The following is a 21,234-nucleotide window of genomic DNA, read 5'->3' on the forward strand; positions in this document are numbered from 1 at the left end:
AGATGGGCACAATTCATATTTAAGGAAATAAGCGCCTAAATATTTGGAAGGATCAAGACCTTACTGTTTGTTTCTAATAAAACTGATTTGTCCCCGGTTGATAACTAAATTACAGGAAATATATTTCAGGACTTGTATCTGTGGTAATAATCTCTAGACCTGGGATTTCTTCTGAAACACCACATGTTAAGTGGGGACTTCTGAAGTTGACAGATATTAAGGCACAGGGATGATTTCTCTCTCATCCCTCTACAAATTGGGAACAACTCCATTTAAGTCTATGGAAATATGCTGGCATAAAACTGAGCAAAGTAAAAGGAGAAGCAGATCTATGGAGTGCAAAAAAAAAACAACATCTGGACCCCACTAGAGTACTGGCTTTGTCAAATAGGTATTTCAAAAAATAGATTGTTTTGGTGGGAAGGGGAGAAAGTTGAGGTTTAATTTAAACTTGAATAATTTTCTAGATTATACATTTGTTGTGAGATGCAAGGGGCATCTATTTAAAAAGAGTAATTTTTTTTCTATTTCCTGAAAGGAAAAAATCCAGGAAGTAGACTAGACAACAGTAGTCTTAGTATATTAAATTTAATTATAGGTTACACAGACTGTGATGTAAAAACAGCAGTTACTAGAATAATTATAACCTGCAAAATGTGAAAATAGTTTAGAAATTGGATTGTCATATTCTCTGGCACAGCAATTTTCATGAAAGTTACACTTATGTTATGCTATTCTTTTTATGCTAACTATACTATCTTCAGATTAGCCAGATTTCCAAGACAGATTAAAGGCCTGCATTTTTAATGCCTATGAAACACGTTTAAACGCACCCATGTTAAACAACGCAATGGAAAACATTTAATTTTCTGTGAACTTCAATGCTGGTAGTGGTAGCTATTCCACATGTCAGCTGCTTTTACATGTTATGACTGTATGTCATGAGTTTGTGATGAGAAGCATTTAAATGCTAAACTGCAGACAGCATAGATCTGCAAGGTCTGACTGCTGAAAATATTTCTCAACAGTTGGTAAGTCTTCACATTCAAACCACTCTGATCACCTTTCCTACTTCAAAACAGTATTTCTTCATTTTCCATTTTAAGAACCCGTATTTAGTCATACAATGAGAAAGAGATCTTTAGCATTTACTTAACATAGATCCTGGTAGTGTAGCAAGTGTCAAAGGATATGAAGAACAAAATGGTCTCAGCAGATTTTTAATTTTTCTTTCAGCCATGTTTACCAAAGCAAAAAATTGGTTTTTTTTAGCTTCTTATTGAATATACAGACTAGCCCAAACATAGACATTCTCTTTATCAATCTTATATAGTTACAAAAACTGTACATTACAAACAGTATAGAAACAAACTGAAAGGAATGTGCCACACATCCTGGCTAATTATCTATATGCAGTTTAAATTTACAGATATAAAAGAAAGTACAGCCTACTCCCTTAGAGTGCACAGTTATTGTGTAGGTACAGTTATATCACTAGTTAAGTGGAGGTGATAAGTCACTAATTTTCTTCAGCACAGAGGATAAGAGCAAGTTCTGTTCGGTACAGCTTTCCTCCATCAGACAAGGCCATGATGTTTTTCTTGTATGTTGAAATGCTGTTGATATCTAATTCCTAGTTTAAAAATGAAACAAAACAAAATGCTTAATAATCAATGTAGTTACCAACATGAATATGCAAGTTGCCAGTGATACAAAATAGGTAGGAAAAAAACTGTTTGGTGTCAGCCTGTCCAACAGAACTATATAGAAATTAAGTATTCAAATATAACTTTTATATATGCATAGTTGAGTGTTGAAAACTTGTATTCAAAGATGCTTCATAATATTATCTGCTGTATGATGACAGTTCACTTAATTACGGATTTACATTGCTATTACTTCTACAGGAGTTTAACTGTACCAGGCGCCATCATGGTTTTAGTAGCTCTGTCTTTATCTTTATTGGATTATACATTTAAAATCTTCTTGGAATCCAAATTTAAATCCAAGTTTTCTGCAAAGAGAAAACTTCTAGAGTTACCTTTTTGTTCTTTTCACACAGATCTTTCAGTAATGCATCTAGTTCATTCTCATCTATGAATCCACTGCCATCCTGAAAAATAGGCATTTGTACCATTTACTTTGCAGTAATTGTAACTATTTTAGCTATACACCTATTTTTTCCTTATTTAGGAAATGATTCTCAATTAACATATAGGACTTAGAGACTTTCTGATGACTTACTTGATCATACATCTCAAAGGCTTTATTGAACTCTTTGCCAGACATTTTGACCCCCTAAAGATCAAAAAAGGCAAGAATTAGAAGAACAGCACATAATGTTAAACATTCAAACTGCAGAATGTAAAGCTACATACCTGAAATTTTATAAGAAAATTTTCCTGTACTGGGAGTAACCTATTGGAGGGGAGAGAGGGGTGTAGAAAAAACAGTGTTCAAACAGTTGTTCGTTATTTCCATATTGGTACAGAATATTTATGTGGAAAAGTCATAAGTATACCTTGCCATTTCAGTGAGTTCCAGCTTTCCATCATTGTTTGCATCAAACATCCTCAGCTGAAAGTATATGATATATATTTTTATGAATATTAGAACACAGCAAAAAAGCTATTTCTATGAGAAATTCAGAACCAATGGGATAAAATATTAAGTAAATAAAATGATGGAAATAAATTCCATAAACTATCTATTTGCTCTCAGGTACACTGTTGTGAGAGAGCCTATAAACTTTTGAAAAAAGGAAATCAATAAAAAAATCTTTATACAATGAAGTCCTTTTATGGAACTGTTTGGGCAGCTTTGTTTAATCATTGTGTCAAAATGTTCTCTCAATCCAACTCCACACATCAGTGAACTTTCCACATTAGAGGTGGACATGGAAGGAAACCTTTCCAAGATGGAGTAAGATCCACTAAGCATTTTAAAGTCAAAATTGGCACTCCTGTAAGCTAAAATATCAACTGTCTACCACCAAAGGAATTTTAGGAAAGTGTTTCTTACATTATTTTTGAAAACATTAAGTAAAGGAAAAGAATGGTTCCATTTTTGTTCTTACAACTATGTAGTTCACTTGCTCAGTAGGAAATAGGTACACAGTCACAGCATAAAACTGAATTTGACTGTCATTACATTATTTGCTGCCTGATAGTTTTGTGTGTCCAGCAATGCCAAAGGATTTCAAAGACCCAGAAATAGTCTTGTCTGCAATTCAGAGGAGCTACTCCAGATTACTGGGTAACTGAGGTCAGGGTTTAGCCCTTCCCAAATGACACACATGCCATGGATGTGATTTCCTACTACCTCTACCAAATTTGTAGATTAAGATTTCAGTGCCATACAGGTGATAATAATGCAGCAGCACAGGCTTTTTTTTCAGCTGAGGTAATTTTTTTATCCCAAGTCATAATTTGAAATTAGTATGTATATTTCTCCATATATTTAAGTTTTGATATAATAGAAATTCATATAGCAATGTGATACTACAGAAATATATTATTTCAAACTATTTTCAAGATCCTATTGTATTAAAAACTGGTTTGTCACCTAAAATGTAATAGTAAATATGTCATAGAAACAAAAAATAGAGACACTTCAAGTTTCTGCCTAACATTTTAGGAGGCATAAGCAACTTAAAATTATTTATAAGTGGTTTGAGGTATTACATTTATCTGTCTTCTGCCAATTTTTATAGATATACAGTTGCTACTTCATATTTTCAAATGCTACCTCCCTTCACTTTGTGTGAAGAGAGGAAAACTGACCATACAAAGTGTTGGTAGATATATAGCTGAAAACAAATAGTCTCCAGCCTCTTTCAGTAATTGTACATGTGCAATAATTGAGGAGGTGGGTAGGAGAAAATTTGTGTGTAATTCCTTAAACTGATTGGGTGAGAAAAGACTCAACTTTGTTCAAAAGCATACTAGGAGTACAGTGGTAGTCCAAAAAAAAAAAAAAAAAAAAAAAAAAAGGCTAGTATACCAGTTCCCTATTAACCCTTCCCTCCCTTTTATTCCCAGCATGCCTTTCTGGGGAAGAGGGTTTTAAGTTTGGCAGAGGCAAGCAGTTGCAGTCCTAAAAAAGCCATGTTATATGCAGTTGCTCGTTAGTTGCTTGCACCTTTCTCTTGCTAGTCAATACTTTTAATCTCTGTTATGCTGTTTTGATTAGTTTTTCCTTTCTTATTTATAAGCTATTTCTTTTATCAGTGTTCATTTTGTCATTGCTTCTTTCAACCTGTGAAACCCAAAATGAAGAACACATTATGGGATGAAGGGTCATGAAAAATGCAACACAGGAAGGTTGAGATGTTATTTGTTTCTCTAATACATGTAATATTATTTCTGGCACATGTATAATATTTTCATGTAAATAGCTTACACTATTAATATTGAATCATTGGTTCTTTGTCAGGAAAGATAGAAATCTTTGGCTTAATTAACCTCCCACATAATTGGGGTTAGCTTGAGAAATGTTTGTCTTACTGCCAGTCTGAAAAATTAAAACTCTAAAATCCTTTTGTAATTAAACTTATTTGAAAAACCAAACCTCCATCTTAAACTTGCCATACTCAAGACAAAGACTTTATTTCCTTTTTTCTGGAAACACACAAATCCTAGTAACTACATCACAGAACCATCAATAGCTCTTTAGGCCTGGACAAACTTAAGGATGGGCCTGATCAGGGCTTTGACAGCGCTAGTCTTATCCTCCCTGCCCTACTACCTGCTACCCTTCCCCATATGGAGAAGCAGAATAGGGTGGGAAGTGTAGAACTGACACTTGCCTTATTTCCTTATGTCTGATATTAAATCACATGGAAACACAAAGCAGAAGTAGTGCTTCTCATGCACAATTATCTTACAGCTTATAGGTCACTTGTAAATTGCACTGTAAAGTGCTCGTGAGGCACAACTTGTGTATGCATATTGGTTTACTCACCACAATCAAATCAGTAATATACAGCACCCATTTAGCAATACCAGTAACACTGTGTTTCAATTTAAGAGAAAAAAACAGAAACTGTGGCTGCGTAGAATATAGTTAGCTAAGTTGAAATTTGCCTTAGAAGGATTACAGTGTTGTAGCCATGGTGGTCCAGAAAATGTATGAGAGTCAAGGGCTTTTTTGAAATATCCAAGAAAGGAAAAGTGTGCAGAAGAGCTTGTCAAACTTTTCTCCCAACCATACAGTTACCCTAAAAGACGTCCCCCCACCATTGCCCCAAACACCCTCTCTGTTGCCTTAGAGCAGGGGTGGCCAACCTACGGGTCCAGGGCCACACGTGGCTCTTCAGAAGTTAATATGCATCTCCTTGACTCTTTGTACAAGCACACAGTGACCAGCTTCCAAATCTCCTGCCTTAGAGGCTATACTTACAAAATGTGCTGTGGAATTTTTCATAACAAGGGTCAAAACCTTGGTTTCACATCTTGTATGAAACAAAAGCATCTTCAATGCAAAATCCTTAGCACCTTTCTGGTTCATTGGTCTTTGGTATACTACTGTGCATGCATGCGTATACACACACACGTACACCACCTACTTATTACCAAGGACACTAGAATTTCTTCCAGCTTTCCTATCTGCATATTTGTCATTTTCCAATGCAGCAAAATTTACAGGTCACAGCTTCAAATTATCATAAGTACAGAATTTCTTGCTATACAACATTTGGCTGTGGGCTGTAAGATTTGATGTCCAATTTGAAATGACAGAAACCTAAAATTATTTTAATTAGAGTCAATGGGAAGAGTCAGCAGATAAAGATAAGCACTGTTTTAAGTCAATCAGTCTTTTTGGATGAAATGTCTGTGAATAATCTTACCATTATTTCTGTGTATTCTGTTAGCTTGGCATCATCAATCTGCTTATTTGCTTTCTGTAGTAAGTCTTTCAAAAAATTCTGTTAAATAATAGAACAAGCAAGTAAATATTTGTGAACATGCTAGATGGTTACAGGTCAGTTATCTGTTTTTTTTAATGCAATTTCAGTCTAGAGAAAAGTTGGGAGATGCTACTTTACTACTAGTTTAAAATTTACTAGTGAAATGTAAAAATAGGTATGCAAATGAGTAGTAATTTACACATTTAATATATCTAATAACAACATTTGTTTTAAGAAATCCAAGTATGCTGCCCTACTTTATTTTCTTAAAGAAACCTATAGCACTTTATGCTTTATATGTCATTTACTGTACAGAAGTCTATAAAAAATGATTTGGCATTTAGCTCCTCAGCTTTAACATTAAACTACATTAATTAACCTTGAGACCTCTTAGAATACTTTGAGTCCTAGTTGCAGCTTGCAACACAAAAATAGTTTTACAGAAAAGGTCAATGATTAATCAACTTTACTCCCCACCCACGGCAGTGACCAGAACCTGATGCTTCAGGTGAAGGTGAACCTGTCTTGGTCCTTCATGCACTGGTACCCGAAATTCACTTAGTCAATTCTGCAAGGCTTTTTTTAGAGAGACTGGCATGGTTTCTTCCCGACCTTCAAAAACAGCCTCTTTTACTCTCAAGACTAAAGTTTGTTTTCCCCACTGATTGGTTTGAACTATTGTCCTAGATTTGTGATATTTAAAAATCTTAATTTACTTTGCAAGGAGTCTGTCAGACTTGAGAATTGTCTGTGCTTATCAGCTTTTGATGAGGAGCACACTACTTTTTAACCTCTATGTCATTTGTTAGAATAATGCTGCCTTTTCATAGTTTTTAAGACAGGGTTTTTTTTCCTTAGGAACCATCTCTGTTCCTATTCCTGTACATGTAATGTCCTTGAACTTGGGCTGAGACTGCTCCAATATCACCATCATGCTCAGCATTTTCTCATTCAGGCTTCTCTAAACCTATTTAATATACAGAAACCAGATGTAGAGGAGTCAAGCCACATTCAGTGGAACCATCCTTCCAACTATGCTCTGTTAATCATAATGCAGAAATAGTAGCCAGATTATCTGCTAAAGTGGTAGGGGCTCACAGGAAAATTTACAAAACTGTGGTTGTATCCAGAGTTTGCTGTGAAACCACCACAGAAATGCTGCAAACAGATTTCATGGAAATATTTTGGATCTTTTATTCTTTTAAAACAAGTTAGAACTGATTTCTATATCAATTATACTTCCCTGACTGATGGAAGGTAAGGGGCGTGGCACCTTGTAGATTAACGGGTTCAGAGAGATATAAGCTTTTGTAGGAAACTGTCTGTTTTGTCAGATGCTAGGAGTGAATTGGCAAAAAAAGAGAGACACAGGGACAGTGGCAGGGAGAGGGGATGCTACTAAGAGAGATAATAAGTGGTTTGATTAGATCAACTGATTTCTTAAATGAACATGGCAGTTAATACCAGATTTCTTCCACTATAGCAATACATGTCAAGAGAAACAGTTTACTGATTACTAGTTTAAGGGAAAACCAGCTATAACAAATAGTTCTGAAAGGATTAAAATAATCCAGATTCTCACTGGGAGATAAGATCTGCTCAGCACAGCAGAGCTGGGGGCTGCCAGGGACACAGTTAAGCTTCCTCAGATCTCTCGGTCCTTCTTCATCAGCCCAGCATTTAGTAGCAGCCATAAATGATACAAATGGGAGGCTGAGTTTAAGGGTCTGCTGAACTGCAATGTGTACCAGCTATGGCTCCAGCCAGACACCTTTCTTTTGACATGTAATTTCTGAGCTGGAACAGACATCTGCCCACCAAGTCTATAGGATATGTCTTTCCAGCTATGAACTTCACCATAAGGCAGAATCTTTAGTAGAGTTGTTACAGATATTTTGTATTACCAAAATAGTCTGAGTGTGGATTGGAGAAAGGAGGTAATTTGACTACACAGATTAATAAAACATGTGCTGCTTTTTAAAAGCACTTTTTAATGATTTCAGGAAATTTAGCACTTTTGAATGCTTTTGGTCACTGTGTAAGCACTTCTGGTTTGGTTTTCTGTATATGGCCAAGGTAGTTCATTGCAATCAATGGTAAGCACAAATAAATTATCCTAGAACTTTTTATTTCAAAGGGGGCTATGCCAGCTTATTAAAATTGAGGCTTAGTTCCATAGCCTCAACTGTGAAAATGAAATTTTATTCTGACAAAGTGGCAATCTTTTAGTTAGACCTGCCCCCCATGTATATGCTGATTGCAGCACTGTTGGTTTTTACTTCCATGAGCTGTGTGGCTCTGCAACGTCAACAGATCAAACTGGATTCTGTTCTTCCATGTATACCAGCAGAACTGAGTACAGTAGAACATAAATCATTCATATTTGATTGGTTCATAACCCGCTTAATTTGCAGCAGGTTGCTAAAATGATGAGATGCTTGCTGCAGCTTTACTTCAAAGGCTGTTGCTTCTTCACTCAGCTGGAGTACAGAAGCAGTCCTAGCCAGCTGATCAGAGAATCAGCACCCTTTGAAATAAAAGGCAAGGCCAGTTGGAGCACCTCACTGTTTTTTGCAGCTCCTCAAATTGACACACCCTTATCTTTGCAGTGGGCTTAGGATCCGCAAAATATCTAGATTCTATTGCACTAAGTTCCCATCCATTTCACACATGCAAAGCAAACTTGAGCAGCAAGACTGCTGTTGTATGGGAGAGGAACTAGTATGGAACAAACAAGGACATTGTATGGATGCTAGTGCGAGCAGAATTTGGTACGCAGCATTTGAGGTCCTTTAGGGAATCTAACTTAGTTTTCAGAAACCTAGCAACATTTGTAGGGCAGGTAGTTTAAAATAGTTTGCCTTCTAAACTGGGCACATAGTAGCAGGAAATTACTCAAGACGCAAAAAAGGAACTCCATTAAATGCCATTTTTAGAATCGCTGATCAGACTGAATTTGTACTTTATCATTTGTCTGTGATAGAAACATCAATTAGTGGTATCACTTTCTGCTTGGGTTTCGCATTTCAACAGTCACTGAAGTTTGAAGAAACAGGTAGTGATATCAGTACTGGAGTTAAATATATATACACACACACCCCTCCAATTACTGTAAAATACATATGCTCATCACTTTACCTTAAGTTCCTCAGTGTCAATAAAGCCACTGTGGTCAGTGTCATACTTTCGCCATGTCTGCAGCCAGAAAATGAAAGGTATTTTAGAAACATAAGACTGAAAAGGACCCTCTAAGCCTCTGCAGTTGCATGCAACCGTGTAATACCTTTTAAAACAGCTACACTAGGATGCTGTTATGAAAGGCAAATTAGCATACAGTACCTGCATGAAATCTTCACTTGACTTTAGTTGCTGGCACCTAAAGAACAACAGGAAGTTTTCTTCTGTTGGTAATATCTGAGCAAGCTGCAACAAAGTTAAAGCAAGTTTTAAAATTAATATAAAACAGCAACTATTTCTTAAATAATAAATGGTGTTCCTCTTTTGGACTCTAAAAGGAGTTACGAATTGCTTTCACATCTCATGGTTTGACAGATTAACTGTATTACAAACTTACACTGGGTACCTCATCTGGGCCTGGGAGACCTCTAAGATATAATCATTACATCATGTCACTCTCCAGGCAAGATTTGAATTGCACCCTCTTACACCCAGCTTTGGACAGCTAATTAACTTTGTTTTAAATACTTCCAGCAAAACCATTAAGAAAATTAGTCCTGGCTCCTGTAATCTCTGGTTCAGGTCATGCTGGTTGATGCTCATTTGCTGCATATGTAGTATTCCTGCAGAACCCAGTTCTTATGGATTGTTCCATTTTTTTTTCAATGTATTGAGTGATGTTGCTTTGGTAGGGGTCCTCTCACCAACTTACAAGACAGGCTTGTCTGTCCCTTTCTCAGCATATAAATTTGAGAAATGGTGCATATTCTTGATCAGTTCTTGCCATCTTCTTCTGATAGCCAAGGTGCTGTCTGCCATTTGTAGAAGTGCACCCACACATTAGAGCAAGGACCATGCCTCCAAGTAGCCCTTGGTATCTCGCCTTGCCTCTGGCCAGGTTCCTCAGGAGCAGAAAGACCAGCAGATCAGAGAGGAAGGACTGAGCCAGCAATGCTAAAGGTGAGCCAGGCAAAGTGAAGGAAAAGACTCACAACGTAGGTAAAAGCTTAGTTGTAAAAGCTTAACTGGGCAAAAATATGGAATGGGAAAGCAAACAGGGGAAGAAAGTTATTAGGGTGAATTGAGTATAAAATGCAGAGAATTATGAGGTATATTGAGAGCAAGGTGAAGGAAAACTACAGGGTTGTGATTACCAAGTAAAGGAAAGTCTAAAGGGGACAATGCAATGGAGAAAGTGAAGGTGCAAAGGAATCAATGAGGAAGGGGGAAGAGAAGAAGGAGCAGTAGCGTAGCTGAGGGAGAGTAACTGGCAGTAGTCCTGGATGCTGCCTTTCCATATGTCTGCAAAAATAGTCTCCGTTGTAGCTGGCTGCACTGCTACTGGCAATAGAGCAGTCAGCATTGCCCTATGTGCTATTGATCTCCAGGGCACTCAGAGAATATGTACAGTAGAGAAATGGGAATTGATTGGCATTAATCAGTCCCAATCCTGAGTCCTTCAGGTACAACAGCATGGTAGGGGATCTCCAATCGCTTCATGCCCAAAGCTTTGCCCCTGCAAGATAAGAGTCAACCTACACTTTCACAAAAAAATAAAAATGAAGCCAGTTTCATGTTGTACTGTTTTAATCTGATGTTCTGGTGATGATTGCTGACTTATCTCCACATGAAACCCAATGTTGGCAAATGAAAAATCGATGATGATTTTATAGTGTTCAATACTTAATTCATTTGGGTTTTTCTCTTCTCATACTAAATAAAACAAAAAACCCCGGATAATTAAAAAAATTCAAAAACAAGTTCAAAAGATTTTTTGACCAAAAAATGTTCTTGTTTGAAGAAGTAGACCATCTCTCTTTAAAAAGGTAAGGAGAAGGAATTGAAAAGAAGAAAAAGATTTTAAAAGCTGAGTAGAGAAGGAGGAAAATACCACTTAAATTCATCCTTTTGTAAAGAGCAGATGTAACAAACTCCTCATAGCAGCAGAGTCATTTTAGATTTCAGATTCAAAATGCTGAGCTTTTCTATGTTCATCTCTTATGCTTTCCCCTATATCAATTCACCCAATTCATTGCAGTATTACCGTCTAATTATAGGTCCTTGCTTGGGCTTTATTGCTGGATTCCAAGGGAACTCTTAGCTGCCTTCAGTTCCTGTCCCACATTCCATAGGCACGTTTTACCATATTTCAAGGAGATGGAAATAAACCATCTGCATTTCCAAAATTATCATCGCAAGAAATCAGTCATATTTGCCAGGACACTTATAATACTTGCAACAATGCAGCAGCTGATTATAGACTATCAAGCATATCAAAGAGAATTCTGAGTGTTTTTGCTAAATTGTTAAATACTAAGCCTAATTGATAGAAAGCGAGGTGTATCTGTTTCAAGTCAGAAATTCCATTCCTTGCTAGGAGCGAATGGAGTATGTGTGTAAATTGTGTGGTATGTTTCTCTGACATTGGTATGTGGGGAAAAATTAAGACAGCTAGAATTTCCTGCTCCTTCCCGACTAGATCCTTTTTCATCTTTCCCAATGGAGGGATGCCAAGGGTAAATCACCTTTTCCACTCAACTAGATGATGTTGATGGACTGATTTTTTTACTTTGGGCGAGGTGTGTATAGATACAAACAAAACAATTTCAGAGCTTTAAATACTCACAAGGATATAAAACATTCTTCCTCCAGTCACTGTCAAAAACATCAGTTTATACAGCATACCACCTTCAGTAATACTGTATAATCACTGGCTATTTCTAAACATGGAAATTACAGGAATGGTGGCCTAAACTTAGGCTACTAAAGCCAAATTTAGGTATCTAACTGACCTAATTTTTTTAAACCCTGAGCACCCTGGAGCTTGCGTTGACAAAACTGGACTTCATCTAACTTAAGTCAGCAGGAGTTGTTGCATACTTGGCAATTTTGAAAAAATTAGGCCACTTATTTAGGTGTCTCAAATAGGTTCCTGTATCCCTATTTAGATGTACGTGCTTGAAAAAAAATCTTAATTTAAATCACAAATTCCAGATCTTCGTTATTGACACTTATATTTTGGCTAAGTCTTAAGGTCAGTAAGAATTGCTTCCCCGGATTTCATTGGAAAGTAGTTTGTCCCCTTAAACTATAGGGACAAATCACAGTTTTGCAATCACAAGTTCTTTAATGTATACAGCTAGTTGGAAACATGCTGCTGCTGTAACTTCCACATTGAGACTTACTGTTAGCTACAGTTGATTGCTAATGAATTTGGAAAAAACAGAGTGGAAAATAGTAACTTTCCAAAGCATGACTAACTAGCAGCACCAAATCAGATTTACTGCATGCAATACATTACTACAACAAGGAAAATATTCTTTGAAGGTATGGTCTCATTCACACAGTTGTGTAACTTCCACACAAACCCAAGAGAAACACATACAATATTGTTATATCTAAATTTACTTTTCATGGATGGTGGAATACCTTTCTCATTTGATAATTTCATATTAATTTGCATCTGCTTAGATTTTAGACAAAAGTAAAATTTTCCTGGTTTACTTATCTAACTCTTGTTAGCTTTGAGAGTCAGTATAACTAGGAGAGGTGGAGCTTGATTCTTTTGACTCCTGCGTGAATCAGCAGTGATTAAGTTCCATCTGGAGGATCTTTATATTACTGAAAGTTGTACAGCTCAGCAAACACATACCTATCTTGCACGTTTGACAGCACTTAGCTGTTTAGCTTGTAGTATGAAGCAAGTTTAACTGAGTCACTGAGAGTGAGTAAATGTAGGAGCCTTGTGGCAATTCTAGAGCTCCTGCTTCTAAAACATCTACAGGTTTGAAGTACAGGAGTTAATAAGGGTGTCTAAATAGAAAAGCAGAATTCTACAAACTGCAATAGCAAACTCTGGGCACAACCACAGTTTTGTAAATTTTCCTGTGAGCTCCTACCACTTTAGCAGATAATCTGGCTACTATTTCTGCATTATGATTAACAGAGCATAGTTGGAAGGATGGTTCCACTGAATGTGGCTTGACTCCTCTACATCTGATTATAGGGTTATTAAAGATAGAAGGTAGAATTTTGGTTACTAGCTGGAAAAAAAGCTAGAGTATTTAAAACTGAACACTATGACCAGTGTGCTACAGTTTTCTATAAATCATTACCTAAGTGGATTTTACTTCCTGGTATTGAGCCCTACTGTAAATCCTGTAATGAGTTGAGAGGAGGAGAAAGGAAAGCACTTTCAGTATAGTAAATAATTATTTTTCCATGTAGGACTAAGCTTTCAAAGCATTTGAATATGGAATACCTACAAACCTTGAGATTTAAAAACTGTTTTTCAAGATTTACATTCCAGTAAACACAGCAAAAAAAAAAAAAAAAAAAAAAGCTCTTTTGGAGGAAAGGAAGTGATACATTTAACTTGTGGGAACTAGTTAAAAGCTAGAGAACACACCACAATAATGTACCCTAAACTCTGAATCTACACTTTAAGGCTTTACTTAATTTGGGTGGCAGGACTGAAAATGTGCTGTTTTATTGACAGTCTTTCAGGTCTCCTCTTTATTCATTTCAACTTTTTTTTAAAGAATAACTAATAATCAGGATACGTTTACAGAATTTGCAGGGTCTGTGGTGTTATCATGTCTGTGCTTTGCACTTATTAACACAATAAAACACAGAGTTTTTTTTATTTAAAACATGCTTTTTAGCTACATTTGAGCAAATGTCTGAATAAGGATGAAAGTGAGCTGAATTCATTGTGGAAGCACAGGTATTTTAAATTAGACGCCAAATTAGGGTTAAAAGATCTAATTAATCATATATATTATTAGATCATCATCATCTATATATTATAATACTATGTGCATGCAGCACCTTTTTATCTGAGATATCATAGCACTCTACAGACAGATTCAGTTTCACACTGATACAGCAATGCAGCTTAAGCAGTCTTTTATCTCCTGATTTAGAAACGTAGTGCTGAGGATGTCTGGCTAAGCGCTACATTTCTTGAAAACCCCCTGACATCAGTGGACAGTGGGAGTGCTTAGCATTTAATTACAGATACTACAGCATGACATGATCAGGCCTGTTTTCCAGCTTTACTGTGTCAGTACAAAAACCCAAACAACTTTGGAGAAACAGCTCAAAGTTTCCTTGTTTAGCAGGTAGCTTCATAGTGCCTTTCATGAGCAGTCTGCACACTCCTTATGTTGCAGCCTGCTATTATTATTTGTACTCAGAAATGGTAGTTATTTGAACGACAATTTAAAAATATGCCTGTTCAATTTCATTCAGTCATAGCCTAATTATAATAACTGTAGAGAAATAACAGCATGCATTTTCCCTATTTGCAAAATTCACAAATAATTGTGACCATGCATAAGTTGTCTTTTGAAAAATCAGGATGCTTTTCTAATATTAAATTTGGCAAGAAATTAGCAAACGGGGTTCATAAGTGAATGTTTGTTCATTCATCTAAGAACATTTTTATTATATGATATAAATATTTTATCAAGCATTTTGAAGCTTTGTATGGGAATTATACATTGGCATAAAAAAGGGACTATACCTCAAAGTGGCCCTGTATGGGTAGTGGATATTTTGTTTATCTCATTTATTACCTTTAGTTGTACATTCTGTTTAGTACCAAATTTTAAAATGCCTATAATTTAAAAGCAAATCAAGACAAATGTTGTAGTCATAGTTGGTTTTCAAGGAGGTCTCTATATACTGTCCAAGGACATTTGTCTGATCATAAAGTCAGAAACTTCACTGTGTTAAATCTGATTTCACTTAAGTCAATGACATAACCCCTCATTCAGTAAGTTGTGGATCTAGTCCTAAAATAGTGATTGTGAAGCTGAGCCCATAGATACCTTGTTGATTTGCACAATTAAAGACTAAGACCTAGACAGAAGGGTTTGGAAAGGGAAGCGGCTTCATGAGAATCCATTTCGTAAAATGTGGCCCACATGCTAAAAAAAACTATGAAACATATAGACCTAGGGCAGAGCAGCTGCTGGACCTTGCCTTTTGCAAAGGGGACAAAGAAGATGTATTTTCTATGTTACATGTCTATCCATATTTGAGTTCAGTACAGGAAGTTGTAAGTAATCCAAATCCCTCATTTACTGGATCATAGCCATTGTCAAATCTATTCAGAATGTCAACAAATGTTAGCCTTTAGTACCCATCCTTGCTATATATATGTTATTTAGAAATAGCCTTATTTAAAATGATTGCAAAGTGGGGAGGGGAGGGAGAAATTGGACACTTAGCCAAGTTACACACCATTGTTTTATAGCTGCTATAGGAGTTCAGGATTGAATGCCCATTTCAAATCAAATTTAAACTGTAAACATTATTCTGTATGTCAGCACAGTGATCTGTTCTGCAGCCAGAATTTCCTGAAAACATGCAGACTTTATTTACATCAGAGGAAAACTAAAATGTTGGTCTTCTAATTTTTTTTATTAACTTAAACCTGTAAAGTGTAATGAAGTGTAGTAAAATGTTTCAGGAGGAGAAAGGAATATTTTTATTTTATCACATAGAGAAAACACTAAGGTCCTAAATTGGGAGAAGGAATAATCTGTTATAGCAAATCATGACAATACAGTTACTTGCAGATTATGTTCAAGTCATGTCATACTATACTATTGTAAGAGCATTCTGGAAAAATATTCAAATCAACCATCATAAAATAAGGAAACTACCTTACCTCTACTATTCCTATTTTTCCATCGACATTTCCCCCATACTGGTCCACAAAAGCTTTCATTTCAGATGTTAATTCCTAGAAGTTTACAACAATGGAATTATTATTTGAGACAGATGTGCTAAGTACGTCAATATAAATGAATTATTGACATATAACTTTCATATAAATAACCCATGATGATATTTTACCAGTTTTACTGAAACAGAGTAGTGTTTTCCCCCTGTATAATGTCATTGTATTGAATATAACTGCTTGAGAAGATACTACTAAAAACAAATGAAAAGCAGAATCCAACCTTCATAATTTCTATTTTATTTTAGAAAATGAAAACATTTCATTATAAATCTAAATATGCTGAAGCATGGGCCCAACTCTTCCTTTGTTGATAGGAAAAACTATTGTTTTTTCAGTTTTAATTTTTAAATGAATAATTTTAATATTATGTCTTTCATAGTGGAGAAAATGTTAAAATGTCTGATACTACATATTTGCTTTTCACATCTTTCTACATTCCATTTCAATTAAGTCCTTATCCTCTTTTGACCTCTCTCCTAACTGATTCCCAATTAAGTCAGTTTTTGGTTGCCTATTTCTTCATTATGTCTTAAAAGCAGAAGTAGAACTTTACTGTTAGAACAAATGTTAAGAAAGATGATCTGTGGGGGGGGGAAATCCTTTCAAACATGTTAGAAAAATCCTGAGTAACAGATTAAATTCACAGGGCCAAAACAGTAATTGCTAATTGCATGAATGTTTGCTCTTACCACATATTTGTCCAAAATGAGGGCTTCTTTTTAAAGTATGGTAGTAAGGTATGAGCCTCATATGAAGAACTAAACTTGTTTCAGAATTTCTTACTACAACTGCCCTGCACATTTAAGGAGTCTCTTTGAATTCATTGGAATACCTCCAAGAGCCCATGCTAATGAGCTATGCTTTAAAAATGACCTTGTCCTGAAGGTCCTTACTTGGGTGAATCTCCCATCAGGGACACAGGGAATGTTGAATCAGTAAGTTCCAGTGGATTGTAGCCCAAATCCATATTAGTAGAGACTGATAAAATGCAAGATTTTATAACAAAGCAGACAATAGCCCAGTATCCTTTTCCCTTCAAAGTCATCAGTTTTAGGTTAGTAATTTGCACTGTTTAATTAAAATGTGAAGTGCAAAGGATTAACAATTAATGTCACCTTTTCTCCAAGGATCCCAAAGTTTTTACTGAGCAGGTAAAGCTCAAACTTTAAAGTCTGGCTATCTACATTCTAATAAGTCCCGGGTAAAGATTTTAATAAATGGTATTATTCTTTATTTCTCATAATAGCCACAACATGCCAGGCACTGCACAATTATAAAAGGAGATACGATCACTTCTTATCATCTGAAAAATGCAATGTCCTTCATTTAAAATTATTCAGGATTTTTTCTTGCTTTTATCTGCAAATCAATTGAATGTTTGTGAATAAGTTATCTATCAAAAAAGCCTGAGTTTGTCTCTTTGACTTTGTATATTTACCTGATTCAGGGGTTTCATGACTACAGTAAGTGTTCAGAACATGCCTTATAATCCTCGGATGGATGACACTAGGTAAACATAGGTACTATCGCACCTTCAAATAGTAAGTTGGCCAATATCTCTGAGGTAGGGTTCTCATTTATTCTCATTTTACATGTGGGACAATTGAGGAACAGATGTATAGCTTGCATAAAGTCATTCCATGAATCAGTGGCAGGTCTGAGAAACCCTGCGTTAACCACTGCACCACACATTTGTCAATTGGAAAGAGAAAAAGTAAGATGACAGAAGATGCTCATGTAGACTAAAGAAGTTAATGCATATACATTGTTATACTTATAAATGTATATCTTGAAAAGCGATGCATTCTAGCATTTGTGAAAATGGATTGTGGCAAGTCCATATTTCACATAAGTAGTAAAAATATAAAATGTTACCGCAGAAAACTGTCAGTGTAAATTCCTTCTGGCCGTACCACTAGATAGTGATGACAGGAATTAAATTGCATGGTACTCTTCTTGACAAGTAGGAGTGGCAAAAGAATGGACTTTTCAACACACATTTGATTAATAAAGGAATTACAGAAGTATTAGGGTGACAAAATAATTAGAGCAGGTCAGAAGCTGAGAATAATACAGAGAGAAGTTAAGCCATCCAATTCAAAGACTGACTCACTGGGACTCTTTAACTCATGTGATGTGACAGATATAAAATCCAACTATGAAGAATGCATAATTGAATAGTCCAGTGATACTGAGCATGAGAAACTACCTGAAATTCAGAAGTTAATGATGGTAGAGAAGCTTTGGGGGCTAAGAACAGGACAGCCACAAAAATTATGTAAGACTTCCGTTAGCTTCTCATTATGTCCTTTCTGGTGAAGGACAAGAAAATAAAAGCTACTCAATTAGTACCAGTGAAACAAGACATGAACTGGTGAGATGCTTGTTTGGTAAGTGAGCCTCCAAATCCAAGATTTGGCTTAGATTTGAAACCTCTGGCACATGTCCATAATTCAAAAAAAAGACTTCAGGGATCAAAATATCAAGTATTTATGGACGATCCAGTAAGAGTACTAAAGTTCACTTTGCTGGTACAGTAGATTGGTCCTTTCAGCAGAATATTCCAGAAATAGGCTCAGACCAGAGCAATGACAAAAGAGAAATTAATTAAGCACCTAAGCACTTTCAAAATATAATCACTGTAAAGGCAGAGTCTATAAAAAGCTATAAATGATAAAGTGGGTGGCAGACAAGAATAACCCTACAGGGATCTTCTATATTACTTTATGAGCACTCTAATTTTTAAGTAGGAGACATATGACACAAATTACTTCTGGAGAAAAATGAAGATGGTTTTTAAATGAAGTAGATCATCCTGCTTTAAGATCTCTAAACCTTCATCCACTGAATACTATGTTAGGACTGTTATTAAGAGGACCATTCACATAAAAAATATATGCTAAATACACGTTCCTCAATACAGTCTCAAATATCTTCTTTTAAATGTGCACACTTACTGACCCCCCTTTATGTTAAAGGTATTTAGTTTTAGTGAAAAAAAATAAAAACGGCACATTTTGTGGTAATTTAGCTTCTTACTTTGCGAAGAAAAAAGATCACAGATAACTTTTTGTTAGGCAATACAATCACATCATTTCCAATATTATGAGATCTTTTAAAATGAGACTTACATGTTTGGAAGCAGGTGGGTTCACAGTAAGAGTTTTATAAAAAATGAATTAGCTGATATCATTACTCATAATTTTATATGTAGTATTACAGATGACAGATTTTTCAAATGCACACTTAACTCATAAAGCTAATAAGAAGATGGTACTTGCCACAGAACAAATAAAAATATGCATATTTGTTTTGAGCATTTAACTACTAAGAACCAAGCAGGCAAGAATTCTATTATTCAAAAACTAACATTTATTTCTTAGCCCTATCTCCCCTCCTCCATTTTCCCCTCCTTCATGCAGGGCAGTTAATTTTAATTTCCTGTGTCTTTAAAAGCATTTTTTGGATAGTGGATTGATTTTAGAGGGTGTGTAAATTGTAGCTTGATCCTAAATGATTTATTCCATACAACTGATTATTTTAAAGTTATTTATTCAGGAAGCAAGTGCCCCAACGTATTTAGTCTGCGTCATCGTACAGAGGCATATGGTTTTCTCTCTTTCCCAAATTTTACAATGCATTGAATATGCAGGATCTTGCCTCACCCTAAACATCTCTTAAGAAATTGTTGAAGACCCAGTTATTGAGGTTTCCGACTACAGTAGGCATCACACGCGTTGCACTGATTTAACAAACGTTAAATCAGCGTTTGCCCAGGGGCTCCTTTGTTCCTTCCAATTTAGGCCACCACAATTTCAATGCCCGGTTTGGTCTTTTAGAAGAACCGGGGAAGCCACAAATACCTCGTTAGGGTTAATCTGCAGCTCTGTTTATTGACCACCAAGGGGCAGAGATGCATTTCAGCCCATGCTTCCCCTTCAAGGAGGAGTTGAAAATGAGTCCGGCTGATTTAGGAGTTGAAAATAGATGGATTGGGCATCAGGTCACGCCCGGGGACGAGTCCCGGGTAAAATACATAGAGATATAAAGCCCGTGATTCTGTATACTCTTAACACTGAGAGAGGTTAGTGGGGGGTCACTAGATCCCGCCCCCCCTTTGCCAGGGGGATCTAAGTGCCCCCTTCCCTAGGATGTCCCCCTTCCCGGGGTGACGCTAGTTATTCCCCTTGGCGCGCGCCGCCGCCTGCACCTCTGCGGGGGGAGCCAGGCGGGGAGGCCAAGGCGCCCAGACGAGCCCCCCGCCCGCTCCCACGGCAGAAGTTTGCTCAAGCAAAGACGGGCGAAAGCAGGAGGAAACCGGGACCTACCAGCCCTGCCTTCTTCCGCGCCTGCTGCAGCTCCTGGATGAAGGTCTGCAGCTCCTTGCCGTCCATGTACCCATTGCCTGCAACAGAGAGAGGTCGGCGGCTGGCAGCGAGCCCCGGCCCGCGACAGCCCCCCAGCACCCCTCCCTCCCCAGCAGGGGCCGGGCAGTCCCAACTCCGGCTGGAGGCGCCCGAGTCGCGGCCGCAACTCCGCGGGTGCTGCCCGAAGCTGCGGCTGGAGCGAGGGGGCGGCCGCCGGGCCGGGCCGGGCCGGGCCGGGCCGGGCCGGGGAGTCACCGTCAGAGTCGTAGTGGCGCCAGATCTCGAAGCACTGCGAGGCGGAGATCTCGGCAGCCTGCAGGTGAGCCTCTGCGGCCATGGTGGGCTGGCGGTGCTGTCCGCGGTGCTGACTCCGCGCGGGCGCGGGCTCCCTTTTATCAGCCCGGGCCCGCCCGCGCCCCTCCCCGCGGCGGCCGCCCGCCCGCCCTCGCCTCGCCTTGACCCTCCCCGCTGCCCCGCCTCGCCCAGCCCAGCCCCGCGCCCCTGCCTCTCCCCGGCCCGGCCCGGGGGGAGCTGGAAAGCGGCAGCTGCTGCTGCTGACAAGTGGAAAAGGGAGCCCTGCCTCAGCTCTCCCCACCCTCCTCTCTGCGGGGCTGGAGGAGGAGGTGGAGGTGAAGCTGCCTCGCGCATGGCCAGGCGGCCTGGGCAGGGAGGGCTTGGGGTGCACCTGGTTCCTGAGGGTCATTCACCCCCACTTGGTGTCTAAGAGCTTGTCTGGGAGCCACAGAGCCTGAGCCACGGGGTAGCAAATGGGGGGAGAGACTGGTCAACAAGGAGTGCCCTTCAGGAGGCCTTGGGGCCCTGTACTGGCTCTGGCTGGGAAGGTGCCCAGAGACTGCAGGGCCGCTTTCCTTTCCCTTGTCTGCGCATGTTTCTGGGCAGAGCACCAGTGGGCGGCATGCACCGGCTCCTTGGATGCCTTTGAGGACCACTGGGTGTGGCCTGGGAGGCTCTCCTCAGTGCTCCCCTCAGGTGCACTGATTCTCACAATCCACACAACACTCCTATCC

At 38.0% G+C, this 21,234-nt stretch overlaps 1 protein-coding gene across 1 annotated transcript; it reads right to left on the reverse strand.

Annotated features, from left to right (window-relative positions):
- Positions 1–1,374: 1,374 nt before the first annotated feature.
- CALB1 (calbindin 1) lies at positions 1,375–20,579 on the reverse strand. Its single transcript, XM_090040291.1, has 11 exons — positions 20,462–20,579; positions 20,168–20,244; positions 15,765–15,839; positions 9,248–9,331; positions 9,047–9,103; positions 5,849–5,926; positions 2,522–2,577; positions 2,379–2,418; positions 2,245–2,298; positions 2,042–2,113; positions 1,375–1,633 (listed from the first exon to the last, which is right to left on the reverse strand). Exons 1-11 carry the CDS (start codon positions 20,541–20,543, stop codon positions 1,520–1,522), a joined length of 789 nt encoding a protein of 262 aa, XP_089896417.1. The 5' UTR covers positions 20,544–20,579; the 3' UTR covers positions 1,375–1,519.
- Between the last annotated feature and the right edge of the window lie 655 nt (positions 20,580–21,234).

This window comes from Crocodylus siamensis, chromosome 3 (genome assembly GCF_052110815.1).
Source record: "Crocodylus siamensis isolate JL-2025a chromosome 3, ASM5211081v1, whole genome shotgun sequence".
NCBI classification, from domain to species: domain Eukaryota; kingdom Metazoa; phylum Chordata; order Crocodylia; family Crocodylidae; genus Crocodylus; species Crocodylus siamensis.